This window comes from Coturnix japonica, chromosome 9, assembly GCF_054131305.1.
Source record: "Coturnix japonica strain WE chromosome 9, WE-NBRP24, whole genome shotgun sequence".
Classification (NCBI taxonomy): Eukaryota; Metazoa; Chordata; class Aves; order Galliformes; family Phasianidae; genus Coturnix; species Coturnix japonica.
Window position 1 is genome coordinate 25,498,806 of NC_140671.1, and position 21,622 is coordinate 25,520,427.

Sequence of the window (21,622 nt, forward strand, 5' to 3'; positions counted from 1 at the left end):
AGTTCCCGACTGCTCACCTTCTGTCCTGCAGAACGGGGCGGGTGCGCGCGAAACAGTCTCTCCGAAGTTCAGTCGGGCGACGCTGCCGGACCGGGCTCGCTCAGCCGCGGGTTGATTTGCCCCACGTTGTGGGCGCCATTTGCAGCGACTCGGCACGGACTCAGATGTGAACGATCCAAATCGTTTATTACAAGTTCTCACATCCCTTATATACCTTCACAAGTTGTTATTTTCTAACTTTCCCATCTGCCCTTACAACTTTCCCAAACATCTTACATGTCAACAAAGCATTCTACAAAACACTTTTCAACTGTCCATGCAGGCACATAACCAATCAGAGCTGTGAGACTCTTCTTCTCCTTGCAGAGGTGTCCTTGGTTCCCATGCTGTTTATCTTGCTCCACAGCTGCTGCTCTGAACAGCTTTTCTTGTATCCCCACAACGAAAACCACCTTTATGTTTAGAAAATGCTGTTTGTAGAGATGAAAAACATTCTTTTGGTAAGAAAACCATATTTTTCCAAGGGTAAAGAGTGGTACCTAAGAGAGACCTTTTTATTGAAATGGATAATTCTTTGTACTTCTCTTAGAAGAAAGCAACAGAACCAACGTTAGGGAACCTGCAGGAGGACAGGATTAACTAAAACAACTACCATCACCATTTGTGGAAACTCACAGCTCAATATTAGTCTTCATTGTTGGTGTGAGATATTTTTGGCATGTTTCTTTATCCTGAGATCTCCAAGCAACTTCAGAGTGCTTTTGTCTTGCATGCTTTGTTCTGTTCTCCTCATGCTTCCCACCTGATTCATCCACCAACAGCAAGGGAGAGAAGCAAACGCGGTCCTTCTCACACTGATGCTTGAGAAGACTCTGTTTCACCTCTGGGCCCTGGTGGTGATGGCGTCCACGATCTCTATGATGCGGTGCAGTGCTGAGTCAGTGCCGATGGTCCTGTCGGTGCCACAGAAGTCGTTGTCGATAGAGCCCACCATGCCCACGATGTTCAGGTAGCTCGACTTCTTCGCCTCCTCCGCCGTGATCCCCCCTAGAAGAGGGCTCTCCTCCTCTTCTAGAGATGCCCTTGGTTCTCAGCCTTGCTTCCACCTGCTGTTCATCTCGCTCCAATAGCCTTCCATGCACCCCCACGCTCACAAGGCCGATTGTTTTCTGTAACAGGAGAAGAACTCTTCAAAAACAGGGCGGGTTTGGAGAGCTCTTTGCCCACTAACAGACCCCGTCGGAGACTTCAGCTCAGGATGCTGAGGGCAGGGCAGCCATTTCACTCCCTCTCTCTCCCTCCCCCCTCGGTGTCCAGCTGAATTACTTTGCTCCCGAGCGACCCCCCCACCCCCAAAACATCAGGGAACTGGAGGAGCTACGAGCTGGAAAGCAGTGGGTTCCTCTCCAACCCTGAGCAGACTCACACTTAGCTGGGCCTTCCACATGCTGCAGAATCAGCCTTGGTGTGCTGGGTGTGCCAACAGAGCACAGCGTGGCATTGGAGGAGGAGGAACTCTCCTCTAGTGTCGCAGCAGCCCAAGGCTGGAGGGAATTCAGCCATCCCATCCCTCAGAGCCAAGGGGTCTCAGGAGAGTCCCCCCACCCTGTTCCTCCACCCCTGCTTTCCTACAGGGATATGGCAACCTACAGCGATACGGGTAGGAATCACACACCTCTTTTGTGCCCTGTCTCGGGACCGTTGTTGGCGCTTGAAGCTGAGTGGTGGTGGCATCAAAAGGGATCTGTCGTAGACGGGCTTCCCAGGCAGGCTGCCCTCAGAGCTCGATGGCGATTCAATCACTATCTTGGGTATTATCCATGGAGGCCGGGCTGCATGAGGGCCACTCAGCTCCGCCTTGTTTGCCTCCGGCACTCTGCCATCACTGAGGGTTTTCTCTGCTCCTCGTCCTTCTCTGATGCTCTGAGACTGCACTGCCTGGGCTCCACCTGCCTTTGGTACTGGAGCTTTGGCTATGGATTTGCCCACAAACTGACTCATTGGTGCCGGTCTCACCACCCCTCTTTCTTCTTTCAAACTCTGAGGCTGTGCTGGACGTATTTCTGGAGCCTTCCCTTTGGTGATGACTTTGCCCTGAAGCTGGCTGCTCAGTGCTGGCTTCACTGCTTGTTTTCTGACCCACTGAGCTCCAGCAGCCTGAGCCCGACCCAAGCCTTGTGCTGGAGCTCTGGCTGTGTGTTTCCCATCACTTTTGCTGCTCAGCACCGGCTTTGCTGCTCCTCTTCCTTCCTGGCAGCTCTGAGGTTCCACTCCACGAGTGCGGCCTGGCTCTGCTGCTTTACTTTGTGCTGTCAGCTTGTGCTGACCTTGGCTGCTCAGTGCCGGCCTCACCGCACCTTGTTCCTCTGTGCACCTGTGGGGTTTTATTGCCCGTGCTGGACCCGTGGGTGGTGCAGTGCTTTTGGTCGTGCCTTCACTCTGGGTTTTGCTGGGCACAGCCATCTTTTTGGGTGAAGACACCGCCGGGAGCGCTGGAACTTGACTGAAAGAGAAGAGCAGAGCAGAGGAGATGCTTTACAGTGTGTGACATTTTTGGGGCCACATCCTGCAGCCACCTTTGGGGCCACATCCTGCAGCCTTGGCTGCAGCACAGCCTTCCCCAAGCAGAGCTCACAGGCTGCCCTTGGGTTCTCTTGAGGGCCAGAAGGGAACCAGCCCTGTGATCTCACAGCAGCCACATACTACCCATCCATGCTCTGCATTCAGCAGTGCCGGACAGCCCCAGGCAGTGGGGCTGGAGAATGGGCCCTTGCTGGTTCAGCCCCATGAGGATCCCAACCCCGAGCACCCAGCCTCACCTGGGCACAGAGCTCTTCTTCTGCTCCACCCTTGTTTTGGGAAAAGAACCTGTGCCTCCTCTATGGGCAGTGCTCCGTCGGCCATGTAAGGATGGCTGCTCAGGGATCTTTCCTGGCCCTGGGAAGAAGACATCTCATCAGAGGGGATTCGCTGTCAATCTGCCATCTCTGGGACGTGCAGGGCTGCTCAGGCCTGTCCCAAACCATCCAGGGGGGCCGCTCCACTTCCCTGGCAGATGCTCCCTCCCTCCAGGGACGTCTGTCCCTCTTGCCCAGCTCCTCCTCTCAGGGGTGCAGCTCAGATTTGGGTCCGCTTTCCTGACCTTTGCTTTGGGAAAGAGGAGCTGAGTGGTGTCTGTGAGCTGACAGCCTCTTCTAGGGGCTCGTTGCCCAAAGGGAGGACGGGGCCGAGGATCCCCCCCCCTCCTGCCACACCCAGGGATGGGGGCACGTGGGAACATCGCATCCTGCACCTTAGATTTTATGAGGCATCCTCATTTCATGAGACCAACATGTGGCTGGGAGAGGCATGAATCTTTGCATGAGTTGGAGCCATTGGGTGATCACTGAGTGGGGCTTTTCCCACGGCAGCTTGGTTGTGTGGGGCACGGAAAGGAGCTGGCTGCTGCTTTACCTTTCTTGTCCCGGCCAAGAGGTGGCACACCCAAACCCTCTTCTTTCTCCATCTTGCCCTCACCAGGCACTTCCCTGGATGCCTTGGATGGTTTCCTGGGAGGTGGTTTGTGGATAAACTCCAACTTAAACCTGTACAGAAGGAGAGGATGGAGGCGTGACTCAGCAGCCTTTGCTGCCCACCGGGATTGCCTGCTCACAGCTTGATTTTCACACTGCATCAAGGTCCAGCATCCCCCAAAGCTGCCTGTGCCCCAATTCCAGGGGCTGTGCTGGGAAATGGGGTCACCCAGCTGAGAAATCCAGGCCTCAAAAGGATGAAAACATCACCTAAATTCCTTCATCTCTACCATCAGATCTTCCTCACAGAAACCTCTACAGCTCTGGGACGTGTAAATAGGTCCCAAGGGTGGATTCTCAAAGTGCCCACCTCTGGAGAGAAGGTAAAGGCTCCAGGAGGAAATGCTGTGGATCATCTGCTCCATTATAGTTCCCTAAGCAACAGCACAACCTGAGTCCTGAGCTGTCAGCAGACCCCAGGGGAGCCTGATATACTGACTTCAACAGCAAACACCCCTCTGGTTGTGGAGCTGGGTGAAGGCCCCGTGCCCAGATTCGGTGACTTTCTCCACCCTGCTTAACTCCCCCCCATGTGGGGTCACCTGTCGGGTCTGATTTGCACACACAGTCAAATCAGGCTGTTTTCCCCAGGTAAACCAGCAATCTCTATGGGGTAATGCCATCATTCCATGGGACTGCAGGCAGCTGCATTACTCAGGTCATTGGTTAACGGCACATCCTTTGCAGACAGCACAGTTATGACTGGCAATCCAGACAGACTTACAGCACCAAATGAGGCATCCCCCCAGTGCTCAGCCTCCCCCCAGCCCCTCTGATGGCTGAGGACAAGCTGCAACACAAGAGGCTGCCACCAGACTTGTTTGCCCATCCCATGTGGCAGCACAGAAACAACACTGGCTGCCCAGAGTCCTCATGGCAGGACAGCTGTGGTCACAAGGAGGAAACGATAGCAAGGGAGAGCCGAGCAGCTGCGCTGAGCAGAGGCTCCATCCACAAACATACTCACTCAGGAAAGACGATGACCCGGCCAGAGAGTGTCAGGGAGGCCACCTCTGCCACCCGGGACACCACCATGTCCAGCAGCCAGGGGACCTGCAAAGGAGGATCAGGGAGGCGGTGGAACATCCTTGTGATGGCTGAAGCACTCGGGAGCGGAGGGAGAGCTGACAGCACCATAGCTCTCTTGGCTGCCTGAGCAGCTGGCCGGGTTCTGGCAGGCCATATGCAGGCAGGGTAAGGGCTGTGGGACTGCCCGGGTCAGGCAGAACCCAAAAGCTCACCTTGAAAACTGCTGTTTCCAGACTGGCTTTCCCACAGACCTTCTCGAGGAAGTCGTAGTAGAATTTCATTTGAACTCGTGCTCCTTCTAAGAAGAGGACCCCGATGTCCTTCAGGACAAAGGCAACGCTCTCCCCGTTCCTCAGGCAGTGGGAGATGAGGGATGTGGTGCTGCATATGCAGGTCTCCACTCTGTGCCGGGACACCGATGCAGTTGAGGCCACCTCGGTGTACTTGAGGGGCTCCACTTCCTTATGGCCTGTAAAATCACACCAGGTGGTCAGAATTGGTCACTTAGCAGCCCTCCTGCCCCTACTTCTGAGTGCTACTTGTATTCACCACCCAGGACGGCCCTGTGTTTGGATGAGCTCCATGGAAGGGCTGGTTTGCTTCTGAAAGTGGAAGCAGCCATCCTGTTTGCCAGCAAGGGTTGAATTCTCCTCCTACCTGTCAGGAGTTCCTCATCACCTGTCAGACTGTGGACGTCCAGAAGGTTCCTGGCCAGGCGAAACGCCAGCCACTGCACAACCAGGGTGCCCTCCTTAGCCCTGATCTCTTTGAAGACGATGTCGAAGGAACCGAAGGTAGGAATTCGGATCCCCTACGAGTGGAAGAGAACGGAAGGGCCCAAGGGTTAAGGCTGAAGGAGGGCCTGGGAGTTTCCCTGCACAGGGACCGTGCTTCAGGCCCTGCTGTATCATCTGCCACTGTTGAGAGGTGCTGGCCTGGGGACTGGGAGTCATTTGGGAAGGAACTGCCCACCCCTCTCCTTCCCACCACCCTCCAAACTGCAGCATGGCAGCCCCAGCAGAAGCAGCTTCATGGAATCCAGGATTCCAGCAGCTGGGAGCAGCGCTGAGATCCAGCACCTCCTGCCACAAGCAGTGCTGCACCTGTGGGAGGCCCACTGGGACTTCATAGGGACTTTTGGGGGGGATGTCCCTATGAAGAACCTCATATGGACTTCAAGGGGGGGACATCCCTATGAAGAACCTCATAGGGACTTCAAGAGGGGAACATCCCTATGAAGAACCTCATAGGGACTTCAAGGGGGGGATATCCCTATGAAGAACCTCATAGGGACTTTGGAGTGGGACATCCCTATGAAGAACCTGCATTCTGGGGAGGGGAAGAGTCACTGCATCGCACAGCCCAGGGCCAAGGGGACTGCCCAGCTCTCCAAGGGGACCGGCAGGAAACAGGTGCTGACCCACCTTGTGCAGCAGGAGTTGTTGTTGCACACAGACGGCCACGGAGTCCCAGACGGCCACTCGCTCTGCAGAGCAAAGGTAAAGCAGGTTGCAGCCCATCTACCCCTTCCCAGCATCCCGACTGCCTCAGAGCGGGATGGCAGGTGAAAAGGGTCAGCGTCATCCCTGATCCCAAAGAGAGACAGCCCCGAGGAAGAGTGCTGGTTCCGGCCCACTCGCTGCCAGGACCCATTGGCAGCGGTGCCGTGTGCTGGCTGTGGATCCCCGTACCTTTGGTGGTGCCATATGGACTCCTGGAGGCACAGCCCGTTGCGGGGCCGTCCTCCCACCAGCTTAACTTGGTACGTATCACACGCGCAGGTTGCTCCTTGTTGGCAGCAGCCATGTGGGAGCTCACCCCTTCCAGATGCTTCCAGTCGTCTGCCAGAAGCTCCTCCAGGATGTGGCACCCACCACCCTGCAGCCGCTCTGATGCTGCTCCTGGGTTCCATGTCACACAGCAGCCCATTGTGACGCAATGGAATGCAGCCGGTGATGGCTGCTGCCCATTCTGTGCCTGCCTGCTGCCTGCCCTGCCTGCAGGAGCCCAGCTCTGCTCTTTTCAGGCTGATGCTCATCCCCTGTGTGCCATGGCCCCCACCAGAAGGGATGGAGGTGGCTCTGGGCCCAAGGCACGTTCACCTGCAGCCCTCCCGCTGCCCTCTCCTCCTTGCTCCACTCCCAGCCCGGCTCTTCTCACCATCTCACCCACACTTGAACTCCTCCTTGTGGGTAGATGAGAAGCTGAAGCGCACGACATGGCTGCCCACATGCAGCTGCACTTCCCAATGCAAACAGCAACAGACAGTGCATCAGAACCCTGAAAAGCCAACAGGGAAGAGAGGCAAGCTCAAGGCTCAGGGATACCTTTCTTCCTCCCGCACTGCTTTTGTTTCTCTCAGCCCTCACAGAGCAGGGGATGCTCACAGTCCATCGCCAGCAGTTCCAGCTGAGCTGAAAGGCCACCAGTTGGGAACACCAACACGGAAACGTGGGACAAGCAGCTCCATTTCCAGGGAGGGACGTGAAGCCAAACACTTCATGTGTGTTCACATGTAATCACATGAAGCCTGTGATTACAAGCACGAGCCAGGCACGTTTTGAGCGGCTATTGAAAGAGGCAGCACCACTATTCAAATGTTTGTTTCGCTTTTATTTGCAACAAAGAGATGCAAAATGCATCCAAAATACATTTCAATATGAAATCTAATAGGCGGGATACTGGTAATGAATAAAGACACAGCTTCCATAGTTCCTCTCTGCAGTCCACGAAAGGGAAAGCACAGCCAGGTGTGAAAACCGGACCACACAGTGTGTGTCCTTTGGTGCACCTCTGAGGAAGCATTCCAGGCGATTCTGCTGTCCTTTGTGCCTTCCTGCTCAAGCCCTTATCGTTTCTTTTTGCTTTCCTTCTTGGCTTTCTTGCTCAGCTGAGCAGCACTTGCCTTGGGTTTCTTCACCGTCTCCCAAGTCTTAGACTCAAAACCCTCCGAGTCCTACAAGAATCAATTGGGAAACAGTCAGGGAGCTTTCTAACAACTGAAAGGGAAGAGAAGCAAGAGAGGATGGGTGGATGTCAAATAAGGGAAAAGCTCAACAGGCAAGAATAAAACTATCCCTGAGCTCCAGCACACACGTGTGACCACTGCCTTATTAATAATAACAGCAATCTTATTCTAACCATTGAAGTTTCCCATGTTCACATACCTGGTTGTACACGTGTTCGTGGCCTTGCTGCTGCTGTGCTCTACAATGCCAGTCACAGAAATAGAGTGCAGAAAGCTGATCTGTTGAAGACAGAGGAGTGAGCTGTGCTTAACCAACACTGCTTCAGTGCACGCTTACAGTAAGGCACACCTACCTTACAATGGCCACGCATGAAGCTCCAGACACAGCTCCAGACTGTTTCCATGAAGCCCAATTGCATTTCACAGCCACTCACGCTCTGCTCCTTGACAATCTTCAACAGAAAAGTCACAAGATGCAAAACCCATCCCTCGGAGATGTCACAGACCTCTGCACTCATGAAGCAGCACTCATGGCATTGGGTGAGAAAGCAGACGTGTGCTTATCAAGTGAGCTCTGTTTGCTGCCAGCTGCTGGTAGGAACCCACCCAGCTCTAAGTACGAACAGTAACCTATGTCTAACTCTAAAACAGGAACAAAAACCTACACCTAACAATAAAACGTGAACAATAACCTACTCCTAACACCTAATCCTAACTAACTAAATTTAACAATAAAAATAGGATTCAGATGGAACTGGGGGCCCGCAAGGTCTCAGAAGAGGAAATGATGTTAAATGAAGCCACCCGGCTAATGCCGGGGGCTGGGGCCACGCAGACGGTACGGAGCCCAGCGCCTGGACCAGTGATGCTGCAGCTGAGGTGGTACTGCTTGTCATGGTTTTGTAATTTCGTAATTTTGCTATCAGTATTCCACATCATAACATCATGTAAAGTATGGATACTTCTATTGAATGTGCAGTCCACAGAAGAAGACTACATATCCCAGAGAACAACAGGGGTAATGATAAGTCACAGGACCAGGACGCTATATAATCTCGTTCCCAGGCTGGAGTGCCCTCCTTCTTCTCTTGAACTTCTCGGAGAGTGGGAAGCGTTCCAGCCGTGTCGCCTAGAGTTCACAGTAGGCCTCTCGGTTTTCGGGGACTCTCTCTCTCTGTTTCGTTCGATTTGTTAGCCTCAATTATATTATATTGTGTTATCTTGTATTTTGATATCATATTTAGTAAAATAAGTTTTTCCTCCTTAGATTGTCACTGTTTTATCCCACTCCCCTTTTTCCCCCTCCTTTCTGGGCCCCGGGGAGGGGGGCCCACGGGTTGGCTTCCCCTGTCACAGGCATAGGTAAATCTAAGTAACCCGTGACACTGCTGCAGGGCCTGGCACGGTGGTGTGGTGCCAGGCCAGCTGTGCATCGGGCGGATCCACCTCCATGGGCTCGTCCTCAGGTGGATCCACCTCCATGGGTTCATCCTCAGGTGGATCCACCTCCATGGGTTCATCTGGAGGTGGATCCACCTCCATTGGTTCATCCTCAGGTGGATCCACCTCCATGGGTTCATCCTCAGGTGGATCCACCTCCATGGGCTCCACAGAGGTGGTCACGCGCCTGGTCCAGGCGCGATGGCAATGGGCTCGCTTGCGTGTCTGCCGCCTGATGGTCCTGGTGGGCCCCCTCCTCCTCCTCCTCGACCCCACGGTCCCCAGAACCATCTTCCCACCTAAATGTTGGGTTTCCTCCTGCCTCGCTCTCTTAGGCCCCCACATGGCTGTTAATGGCCAGAGCTCTAAGAGGCGAGTGCATTGCGTGGGGCAGTGGTGAACAAGGTGACATCTGAGGCCAGGGTTCTAACATGGCCCAACAGGGTTCTAACTGCTGGCACTGCTGGCACTGGCGTTCCACATGGCATGAGGAGGGGGCTGGAGGACAGGGCACGGCACGGGAGCCAGAAGGCACTGCCTGTGCCCAGCGGGCAGCCCTTCTCTCCGGCCAGCAAGAGGCCACAGAGGAGCCGGCCCTGAGCAAAGGGCCCTCGGCCTCCTTCATCCTCCCCCTTCTTCCACAAGGGAATCTCTTGGCGCTGCCATACGCAGCACGCAGGACCACGCTGATGGGGCTCCTGAGCTCAGCGCCAACAACAGCAGGCTCCAAAGGGCACCTGACTACGCCTGCCTGCTGGGACACACCAGCTCTGCTCTCCATGTTCCAATCCAGAGCCTCTCCTTGTAACACCTCCGACTCCATTTGCATCCACTCATTCTGATTGGAAAGCAGGTTGCAGCCCATCTACCCCTTCCCAGCACCCCGACTGCCTCAGAGCGGGATGGCAGGTGAAAAGGGTCAGCGTCGTCCCTGATCCCAAAGAGAGACAGCCCCGAGGAAGAGTGCTGGTTCCGGCCCACTCGCTGCCAGGACCCATTGTCTATGGAACGCTATGGTGTGTCTATGTGGCAAAATGAGTTTCTATGGGTGGCTATGGGAGCTCTATGGGGCACAATGGGTTGCCTACGGGGCTCTATGGGATGTATAGGGGCTCTATGGCGCAGCTATATGTCCTTATGTGGTGTCTATGTGGCACTATGTTGTGCTATGGGGTGCTGTGAGGCACTATGGGGTGCTATGGGGCTCTATGGAGCAGTATAGGGTGTCTATGGGTCCCTATGGGGTGCAATGGGGCGCTGTGGGGCACAAGGGAGTGTCTATGAGGCTCCATGGGCTGCTATGGGGCACTGTGGAGTAGCTATGGGATGATTTGGGGTCTCTTTGTGCCCCTATGGGTCACTATGGGTCACTATGTGGTGTCTATGGGGCTCTATGGGGTGGCTATGCTTTGCTGTAGGGTGGCTATGGGGTGCTTTGGGGTATCCTTGGGTTCCTATGGGGCGCTATGGGTGACTATGGGGTGCTATGGTTTGCTATGGGGCTCTATGTGGAAGAATGGGGTCTCTATGGGGCGCTAAGGGGTCCCTATGGGGCTCTATGGGGAGTCTATGGGGTGTCTTTGGGGATCTATGGGTTGTCTGTGGGGCTCTATGGGGTCTGCATGAAGTCTGTATGGGGTTCAGTGGGTCTCTATGGGGCTCTATGGGGTGTCTACAGGCACTATGGGGCGATATGGGGTGTCTATGTGGTTCAATTGGGCTCTATGGTGTGGCTGTAGGGCCTTATGTGGTGTCTATGGGGCACTGTGGGCTGCTATGGGGTGCTGTGGGGAACTATGGGGTGTCTATGGGGCTCTATGGAGCAGTATGCTGTGTCTATGGGTCCCTATGGGGTGCAATGGGGTGCTGTGGGGCACAATGGAGTGTCTATGAGGCTCCATGGGCTGCTATGGGGCACTATGGAGTAGCTATGGGGTGCTATGGGGTCTCTTTGGGCCCCTATGGGTCACTATGGGGTGTCTATGGGGCTCTATGGGGTATCTTTGTGTTCCTATGGGGCGCTATGGGTGACTATGGGGTCGCTATGGGTTTCTTTGAGGCACTATGGGTCTCAATGGGGTCTCTATGGGTCTCTATCCTTATGGCTCCCAATGACTGTCTATGGGTCTCTATGTGTCCCTATGGGTCCCAGTGTCTCTCTATGGGTCCCAATGTCTTCCTCTGGATCTCTATGGGTCCCTATGGGTCCCAGTGTCTCTCTATGTCCCCCTGTCTAGGTGGTAACTATACAGATGGTAACAAAGATGGTAACAAATGTACAGAGGTTCTAAGCGAGAGAGAAACTCACCAGTGGTGATGCCTTCGCTGAGGAAGCTGGGGCGGTCTTCACTGCAGAGCGATGTCCAAGAGATGCTGCCTCACAGAATCACAGAATTCTCAAGGTTGGAAAAGGGCTGCCAGCTTTTGTAGGAGAATAGCATGGGAGACAGTTGTGAAGGCTTTGCTGAAGTCCAAGTAGAGCACATCAACAGCCTTTCTTTCTTTCCTTCATCCATCAGATGGGTCACAGGATCGTAGAAGGAGATCAGATTGGTCAAGCAGGAGCTGCCCTTCACGAACCCATGCTGGCTAGGTCTGATCTCCTGCTCATCCCACACCTGCCGCATTTGTCATCTCCCTCAAGACAATTCGTTCCATTCCCTTCCCTGGCACCGAGGTCAGGCTAACAGGCCTGGAGTTGCCCGGATCCTCCTGACAACCTTGCTTGGAAATGGTAGTCACGTTGATAATTGAATTATTATGCCTCCCAAAGTGTCCCTATGTGTCTCTATGTCTCTCCATGGGGTCCCAATGTGTCCCAATGTCCCCCTATGGATCTCTATGTCCCCCTATGGGTCCCAGTGTCTCCCTATGGGTCACTATGTGTCCTTACGTGTCCCAATGTCCCCCCTGTGTGTTGCTATGTGCCTCTATGGGATCTCTTAAGATTATCTCTGGGCCCAAATGTCTTCCTACAGGTATCTAAGGGTTTCAATGTGGTCCCTATGTGCCTCTATGGGGTCTCTTATGGGTCTCAGCAGGGTCCCGATGTGTCTGTATGGGTCTCACTGTCCCCCACTGTAATCCATGGGTTCCCTATGTGCTCCATTTTCCCCCTATGTGTCCCAGTGTCTCCCTATGGGTCACTATGTGTTCCTATGTGTCCCAATATCCCCCCTATGGGTTGCTATGTGCCTCTATGGGGTCTCTTATGGGTAGCTCTGGGCCAAATGTCTTCCTATGGGTATCTTTGTGTTTCAATGTGCTCCCTATGTGCGTCTATGGGGTCTCTTATGGGTCTCAGCGGTGTCCCAATTTGTCTTTATGGGTATCACTGTCCCCCACTGTATTCCATGGGGTCCCTATGTGTCCCAGTGTCCCCTTATGGGTCCCAGTGTCTCCCTATGGGTCACTATGTGTTCCTAGGTGTCCCAATGTCCCCACTATGGGTTGCTATGTGCCTCAATGGGGTCTCTATGGGGTCTCTTATGGGTATCTCTGGGCCCAAATGACTTCCTGTGGGTATCTATCTGTTTCAATGTGCTCGCTACGTTTCTCTATAGGGTCTCTTATGGGTCCCAGCAGAGTCCCTATGTGTCTCTATGCGTCTCACTGTCCCCCACTGTAATCCATGGGGTCCCTATATGTCCCAATATCCCCCTATGGGTCCCAGTGTCTCCCTATGGGTCACTATGTGTCCCTATGTTTCCCTATGTCCCCACTATGGGTTGCTATGTGCCTCTATGGGGTCTCTAAGGGGTCTCTTATGGGTATCTCTGGGCCCAAATGTCTTCAGATGGGTATCTATGGGTTTCAATGTGGTCCCTATGTGCCTCTATGTGGTTTCTTATGGGTCTCAGCTAGGTTCCCTATTTGTCTTTATGGGTATCACTGTCCCCCACTGTAATCCATGGGGTCCCTATATGTCCCAATGTCCCCCTATATGTGTCCCAGTGTCTCCCTATGAGTCACTATGTGTCCCTGTGTATCCCAACGTCCCCCCTATGCGTTGCTATGTGCCTCTATGGGGTCTCTATGGGGTCTCTTATGGGTAGCTCTGAACCCAAATGTCATCCTATGGGTATCTATGGGTTTCAGTGTGGTCCCTATGTGCCTCCATGGGGTCTCATATGAGTCTCAGCATGGTCCCTATGTGTCTCTATGGGTCTCACTGTCCCCCACTGTAATCCACGGTGTCCTTATGTGGACCAGTGTCACCTGATGTGTCCCAGCGTCTCCCTATGTGTCACTATGTGTCCCTATGTGTCCCAATGTCCCCCATATGCGTTGCTATGTGCCTCTATGGGGTCTCTATGGGGTCTCTTATGTGTATCTCTGTGCCCAAATGTCTACCTATGGGTATCAAAGGGTTTCAGTGTGGTCCCTATGTGCCTATATGGGGTCTCTATGGGGTCTCTTATGGGTATCTATGGGCCCAAATGTTTTCATATGGGTATCTATGGGATTCAACGTGGTCCCCATGTGCCTCTATGGAGTCTCTTAAGGGTCTCATCGAGGTGAGGACATTGGGACACCTAGGGACTTCATTGATTACAGTGGGGGACAGTGAGACCCATAGAGACACATAGGGACCTCGCTGAGACCCATACGAGACCCCATAAAGGCCCATAGCAACACATAGGGAGGACATTGGGCCACATAGGGACACATAGTGACCCATAGGGAGACACTGGAACCCATAGGGGTACATTGGGACACATAGGGACCCCATGGATTACAGTGGGAGACAGTGAGACCCAGACACATTTGTAGAGAAAAGGATTTCTATTGGGGATGAAAACCACTCTTTTGGGTAGAAAATGCTACTTGTAATGATGAAAAGCTTTGTATTGGTAAGAAAATGAATTTTTTGCAAGATTCAAGAGTGATACCTAAGAGAGAACACATTTTTCCTGGTGTAAGTCTTGATATTAGTGTGAAATACATCGGAAATTTGTCTGAAATGGATAATTCTTATGTTAATGTCATTATTTTGTAGGGGAAGACAGATATTCTGGAATCAATGAGTCATAATTTGTTACAAAGCATCATTTTAAAGAGAATGTGTCTTCTTTTGGGGATGAAAACCAGTAATTTAGGGAGAAAGTGCTATTTGTAGGGATGAAAAGCATTAGTTTGGGAAGAAAACCATAGCTTTGCAAGGATGAAGAGTGATACCTAAGAGTGTACTTTTCATTTCTGGGATAAGTATTGATATTCATGTGACCTACTTCTAAAATTTGTCAGAAATCGATATTTCTGTTGGAAATGTCATTCTTTTTTAGATGAAAAGAGTTATTCTGGAAACAATGTGTCATATTTGGCTACAAACGATAATTTTGTAGAGAAATCCATTTCTTTTGGTGATGAAATGCAGCGACTCGGCACGGACTCAGATGTGAACGATCCAAATCGTTTATTACAAGTTCTCACATCCCTTATATACCTTCACAAGTTGTTATTTTCTAACTTTCCCATCCACCCTTACAACTTTCCCAAACATCTTACATGTCAACAAAGCATTCTACAAAACACTTTTCAACTGTCCATGCAGGCACATAACCAATCAGAGCTGTGAGACTCTTCTTCTCCTTGCAGAGGTGTCCTTGGTTCCCATGCTGTTTATCTTGCTCCACAGCTGCTGCTCTGAACAGCTTTTCTTGTATCCCCACAATTCCCCCTTTTTTGTTTATTGACAAGCTACTACCATACTATAAAATAATAATACTAATTATATTAATAACATAATCATTATAACTCAATCAAGGCCTCGATTGACAATATTCTGAAAATGAAAAAGGAGATAAGGCAAATGACAAAATATATGGTTAAATCCACTAAAATATCAGACGCATTTTGCCTGCGGCCTAAGTTCCTACAACCTGGAAAAGAACCCCTGAGAATCCAATTCTGTGTAAATTTGAAATAGGTTAGAAAAGACTTCAATTTCGTGTTATCCATTTTAGACCATCCCGTTAGCATGAAGCAAATACTCCCTAAGCTAGCACATTATTACTTATTGTCCCTGGAGAGGCAGAAAACTGCAGAAAAGGAGAGAGAAGGATCATGTTGGCGGTGGATGCGATAGGCAGCGCCAGCAGGGCGTCCCCTGCTTCAAGGTGCACTTTCCCTTTCTCATCCACCACGGATTCTCTCTTGCTCTTTTCCTACTCAGGGTCTGAATGGTATTTTCCATTTGTACACTGCATCCACATGGCCAGTGCATGGTACAGAGTCCAAGTGGAACACCTGCTTACAAAACAGAATAAATTGCCGAGGTTAGCTTTTTTTTGCAAGCACCTTTGTTTCAATTGATGCATGGTCATATTTTGAAAATCCCAATTAGTGAGATGAAAAAGAGTTAATAACTGTTATGTTTAAGAATCATCCGTTTGTCCAGGATTCTTTTCCAGGGTCTTATTTTTACAAACTAAGAAGAGGCTAGTTGATAGGCTAATAAAATCATAACTGAACATTACTAATACACTAGAAGAGCTATTCCCATAATTTCCAGCATTGGTAACATCAAATCCTATTTAACTTATATTCTATCTACTGCCAAAATAGGAAAGACACACAATAATCTAAATAATGCTTAATAATTCTAATTCTTAAATTTATACCAGTAATGTGGAAGAGTTACCTACTATGTCTTACCATTACTAAAATTATTATTTGCAATACAACAAATTACAAAGCAATATCAATGAAGTAAGAGGCGTATAATCACAATCATTATTAAGGCTGGGTGCTATTTTCTGCCTTGAGATGAGGCCGAACATATCTTGCCGGAACTCATGTAGGGCCAGTCCTTGTAGAAACACAAGCATATCCACGACCCCAGGTTATCAATGGTAAGGGACCTTCCCAGTGCCCTGTGGCCATATTTCGAATGTTAACCATTGGCCGTTCCTTGAGCACTGGGGAGCCCCCAAAATGACGATCCACACGAGTTGTATTTGTATGATCACGATTCAAAAAATTCAGCACAAACAAAGCCTTACATAATCTTTCTTGTGGTGTGTCTCCCGTATTCCCCCTTTTTTGTTTATTAAGAACAGATTTCAGTGTTTGATGAGTACGCTCAATGATAGCTTGTCCAGTGGGAGAATGAGGGATGCCTGTAATATGTCTAACTCCCCATTCTTGAAGGAAAGTTTGAGTGGCCTTAGAAGTATAAGCGGGCCCATTATCTGTTTTTATCGTATGAGGGATTCCCATAGCAGCATAAGCAGATAACCAGTGTTTACGGGCGTCACGACTGCGTTCACCTGTATGTGCTGTGGCAAATATGTAAGAAGAATGAGTATCTATCGTTACATGTACGTATTTTAGACGGCTGAATTCAGGAACGTGAGTGACATCTGTCTGCCAGAGTTGAAGAGGGGCTGTTCCACGTGGATTTGTCCCAGTTTGAGGCAAAGGGGCAATTGCCTGGCAGTCTGGGCATGTTAAAATAATGTTACGGGCTTGATCTACTGTCAGTTGGAATTGTTTTTGTAAGGCTCTCCTGTTCTGATGGAAAAATTGATGGGAGAGTCGTGCTTGCTCAAATAATTGAGGAGTAGCAAAAGCGACTGTGGCTTGATCAGCCTTACGGTTGCCCTCAGTTAAAGGACCAGGCAATGTAGTATGCGATCGAATGTGCATAATAAAATAAGGAAGAGTACGGTGAGAAACATAATGCAAGACTCGTTTGAGCTGTACAAACAAAACCGGATTATCAACTTCCTTAAGAAAGGATCCTTCAATCCGCTGAATGATACCTGTAACATACAAAGAGTCAGTTATTATATTAAGCTTTTGGTCTGAAAAAATTTGGAAAGCTCGAGCTACTGCAGCAAGTTCTACAACTTGAGGTGATCCATCAACAACATGTACGTCTGACTGCCATTGTGTAGCAGTCGCACGCCAGAGAACCACTGCTTGGTGTGTCTTGCCAGAGCCATCTGTAAATACAGTAACAGCATTAGGTATTGGAACATGTGAAAGTAAAGTATTAGTAGCAATGGGGATATCAGCCAAATTATGTAGTAACTGATGTTTGGGAGGATGAGTGGACAATTGTCCGGTATAGTCTGCCATAGCAGTCTGAAAAGGAAGTGACTGCGCAAGCATCCAATCTAAATCTTTTTTAGTAGCAGGTACGTATATGCAATCAGGGTCAAGAGCTCGTAGAATTTGTAGACGATGACGACCTCGCTGTATTAGCATAGCAAACATTTCCACTCGTGATGTAATAGTTTTTGAAAATGTATGAGGTAAAAATACCCATTCGAGAATAATGAGAGGATCCTTTTTTGAGGTATCCCATTGACATAACAAGCTATATGGCTGATAGAAGTTGGATATTATTATGAGATGTACTGGAAGTGATAAACAAACACGATGGCTGTATCGATTTTGCACTGATGTTATTACAGAGTCTAAGCATTGTTGTGCTTCTGGTGTTAATTGTCTTTTAGAAGTTAGATCTGGGTCTCCTTTCAGTAGTTTGAATAAAGGATGCAGCTCTTGAGTAGTAATTCCCAAAAGTGGCCGCAACCAATTGATGGTTCCTAATAACTTTTGCAGATCATTTAATGTCCGTACGTGAGGTACTATTTTGAGGATTTGTGGCTGGATAGTGTGAGATGCAATTTTCCATCCTAAATATTTCCATGGAGAACTAAGTTGCACTTTTTCTTCTGCTATTTATAAGCCAATAGATTGGACTGCCTCCCAGACGAGCAGTAAAGCGTCCTTTAGACCCTCTTCTTGTTCTGCTGCTATTAAAATATCATCCATGTAATGATAAATAAGGACATGAGGTCTAGCCTTTCGTACTGGTTGTAATGCATTTGCTACAGTCAATTGACATATCGTTGGACTATTAAGCATTCCTTGTGGTAACACTGTCCAATGATACCGCTGAACAGGGCTTTGTAGGTTGATAGAGGGCACTGAGAAAGCAAATCGTGGTGCATCTTTTGGATGAAGCTGAATGGTAAAAAAACAGTCTTTCAAATCAATGACTGCTATAGGCCAATCCGAAGGTAACATTGAGGGTGAAGGAAGGCCAGGCTGCAACGCTCCCATAGGCTCAATTACTGCATTGACAGCACGCAAGTCCTGTAAAAGTCTCCATTTTCCACTCTTCTTGAGGATAACAAAAACCGGAGTATTCCAAGGGCTGGTAGTAGGCACTATGTGACCAGCAGCTAGCTGTTCTTGAACTAACTCATGTAAGTGCAGCAACTTTTCTCTTTTTAAGGGCTACTGATCTACCCAAATAGGTTGTTCTGTTTTCCAAGCTAAGGGTATAGGTTGCTGCCGATCAATGGCCCTTACTGAAAATTTGTCTGCAAAATCATACCCCACTGACTTAAGAGATCACGACCCCACAAAGTACAGGGAATTGGTACAATGTAAGGAGCAGCGTGAGCAATGCGACCATCAGGCCCTTCAAAAGATAAAATTCGGGCACTTTGTTTTGGCTGCTGTAGGCCCCCAACCCCCACAATAGCAGAATTAGGGTCTCTTAGTGGCCACTCAGGGGGCCAATCACTGGACTTAATGATGGTAACATCAGCTCCAGTATCCACTAGTCCTAATAACTGTCTGCCATTTACTAAGCATGGTAATAAAGGTTTGTCTTTTGACAGTTGTGTGGTCCATAGCACAACAGGTTTATCTGTGCTCCCAAATCCACCGGTTCGATCTCTAATACCAGGTTTGGTCATAGAATGAAAAGGGACTAATTGTGCTATTTTTTGGCCTTTTGGAATAAAACAGGGGGGTGAGGGTGTCCATGCCATTATCTTAATTTCCCCGGTATGGTCAGCATCTATAACTCCAGGTAAAACAAAAAGTCCCATCCTTGTAACAGAAGAACGTCCTCACAAGAGGGCGCTACACCCGTCCCCAAGGGGACCCATTACCCCTGTTGGAATGAGAGTCACGGTGCTATCAGTCAGCGTCACTGACTGGGCAGTGGACAAATCCACTCCTGCGCTGCCAATGGTGGCTGGTCTGAGTGAGCTGGCCAGACAGCATCTGGCTGAGTCGGGACCGTATTTGCTGTCATAGCGCGCGGTCTCGCGCTCCTCTTGCCGTTTCCCGGCAGATCGCAGGGCTGTGCAGCAACAGGAAGTTTGGATCGGCAGTCTCTAGCCCAGTGTAGCCCCTTCCTGCACCGTGGACAGGGTCGAGTTGGAACAGCAGAAGCATTTTTATTTACTCGCTTGGGCTTTTTACAGTCCCGTTGGACACGACCTGGTTCTCCACAATTGTAACACTTTACTTTTTGAGCTGTCCCTGCATCAAGTTGGGTGGCCAATGAATCTGCTAGCAGGGCCATTTTATGACTTTCTGTGCCTACATCTTGACAGGCTTTAATCAAGTCAGTAATTGATGGGTCTGCATTCCTTAGGGACTTTAAAACCTTTCGACAGTCTGCATTTGCGTTTTCTACTCCTAATTGCTTAAGCAAGACATTTCGGGCAGCTTCATTTTCTACTTGTCTCTCTAATGAATTTTGTAAACGGTCAAGAAATTTAATGTAAGGCTCAGTAGCCTCTTGCCTAATTGAAGTAAATGAAGCATCGGGTGAATTAATATCAGGAACCCGACGGACAGCACGCAACACCAAAGTCTTAACTTGTTCCAGGCACTGCCTGTCCAGCTGTGCCTGTGCCTGAGGTGTTGCCCGGACCCCCTCCCCCATGAGTTCCTCTAGGCCAATGTGATTTAGATTGTTCAAATTATTCAAGGCCTGGACAGCAGCCTGATCCCGGTATTCAGTCATGAACACGGTGTATTGCATGGGAGAGAGGATCATTCGTAACACACTTTTCCAGTCATGAGGGGTCATAACATAACTATCACCAATTGCAACCAAAAGATTATATGTAAAGGTAGACTGAACTCCGTATGTTCTCACTGACTTCCTTAGCTCTTTCACTGCCTCATAAGGCAGGGGTTCCCAACGGGGGACCTGATTCGGCTGATACAACACAGGAAAGGCTTGCAATGTGTCACCATCACCCCTTAATATTGCTTCTTTTCTGCACTGCTCTAAGACACCACAGTACGCTGTAGGGAAATTTGTCGTTTCTGCTCCCTTCAAATTATCATCAGGAAGAAATGCGCCCGATTCGCATTCCGGATATACTGGACCTGGGTCACAACGATCCCCTGGTTTCGATCCGTCCGTGTCTTTAATCACGTTACACGCCGGCTGCACAGACGCTGCCGCGCACGACGTGGGGGGGGCGGAGGGCGGCGGCGCAGAGAACGTCATGGGCGGAGCGGAGGGCGGGGGCGCGGCGAGCGTCGTGGGCGGAGCGGGGGGCGGAAGCGGCGCGACGAACGTCGTAGGCGGGGCGAAGGGCGGGGGCGCCGTAGAGGGCGGCAACGCGGCGAACGTCGGGGGAGGAGCGAACGGCGGGAGCGCGAGGGGGGGCGGTTGCGGCTTTTCGTCTCCCCGAATCGCGGGGGGGTCGGAGCCGCCGGTCGGATCCGGGCACGGGCCGCTTCCCGCAGCGAGAGGCAGCGGCGGGGTTGGGACGGAGGGCGGCAGGGAATGGTCGGAATAAATTCTTTCCCGTCGTGATTGCTTAATCCCTTCCATTATCCGGCTCCAAACGGGCAACAGCTTAGCAGCCGTTCTGTCTTTAGCGAGAGAAGCCTCGTAGAGTTTTGAGCCGATTTTGTCCCAAAGTTCTCCATCTAGAGAGAACTCAGTTTTTGGAAATTCAGGGACGTTTTTGCTTATCCATTTAAGAAGAGTAGCTAATGCTGAAGTAGACACAGTCTTATCCTGATACGGTAACACTGACCGCAATACTTCGAGATTTACTTTCTGCTCCTTCGGTAGTGAGCTCCCCATAGTTCCCGACTGCTCACCTTCTGTCCTGCAGAACGGTGCGGGTGCGCGCGAAACAGTCTCTCCGAAGTTCAGTCGGGCGACGCTGCCGGACCGGGCTCGCTCAGCCGCGGGTTGATTTGCCCCACGTTGTGGGCGCCATTTGCAGCGACTCGGCACGGACTCAGATGTGAACGATCCAAATCGTTTATTACAAGTTCTCACATCCCTTATATACCTTCACAAGTTGTTATTTTCTAACTTTCCCATCCGCCCTTACAACTTTCCCAAACATCTTACATGTCAACAAAGCATTCTACAAAACACTTTTCAACTGTCCATGCAGGCACATAACCAATCAGAGCTGTGAGACTCTTCTTCTCCTTGCAGAGGTGTCCTTGGTTCCCATGCTGTTTATCTTGCTCCACAGCTGCTGCTCTGAACAGCTTTTCTTGTATCCCCACAACGAAAACCACCTTTATGTTTAGAAAATGCTGTTTGTAGAGATGAAAAACATTCTTTTGGTAAGAAAACCATATTTTTGCAAGGGTAAAGAGTGGTACCTAAGAGAGACCTTTTTATTTCTGGTATAAGTATTGATATTCCTGTGAAATTTTTCTTAAATCTGTCAGAAAAGTATATATCTGTTGGAAATGTCCTTATTTTGTAGAGGAGAAAAGGTATTTCTGTTAGTAATGTCCTCAATTTGTAGAAGAGAAAAGGTATTCTGGAAACAATGTGTCCTATTTTGCTAGAAAGCTTCATTTT

The 21,622-nt window shown here is 50.1% G+C and overlaps 1 protein-coding gene across 1 annotated transcript; it reads right to left on the minus strand.

Moving 5' to 3' along the window:
• Positions 1-167: 167 nt before the first annotated feature.
• Positions 168-6,407, minus strand: LOC146759873 (uncharacterized). Its single transcript, XM_085508786.1, has 9 exons — positions 6,293-6,407; positions 6,026-6,087; positions 5,259-5,412; positions 4,814-5,070; positions 4,540-4,625; positions 3,454-3,584; positions 2,820-2,937; positions 1,676-2,503; positions 168-1,169 (listed from the first exon to the last, which is right to left on the minus strand). Exons 1-9 carry the CDS (start codon positions 6,405-6,407, stop codon positions 1,151-1,153), a joined length of 1,770 nt encoding a protein of 589 aa, XP_085364912.1. The 3' UTR covers positions 168-1,150.
• Between the last annotated feature and the right edge of the window lie 15,215 nt (positions 6,408-21,622).

Coding starts and splice junctions, on each gene's coding strand:
- LOC146759873 (XM_085508786.1), bottom strand. CDS start 6,407: ATGGCTGCTGCCAACAAGGAGCAACCTGCGCGTGTGATACGTACCAAG. Junction 4,626..4,813: donor TGGAAACAGCAGTTTTCAAG/GTGAGCTTTTGG, acceptor CCTCCTTTGCAG/GTCCCCTGGCTGCTGGACAT. Junction 3,585..4,539: donor CGGGTCATCGTCTTTCCTGA/GTGAGTATGTTT, acceptor CCTTCTGTACAG/GTTTAAGTTGGAGTTTATCC.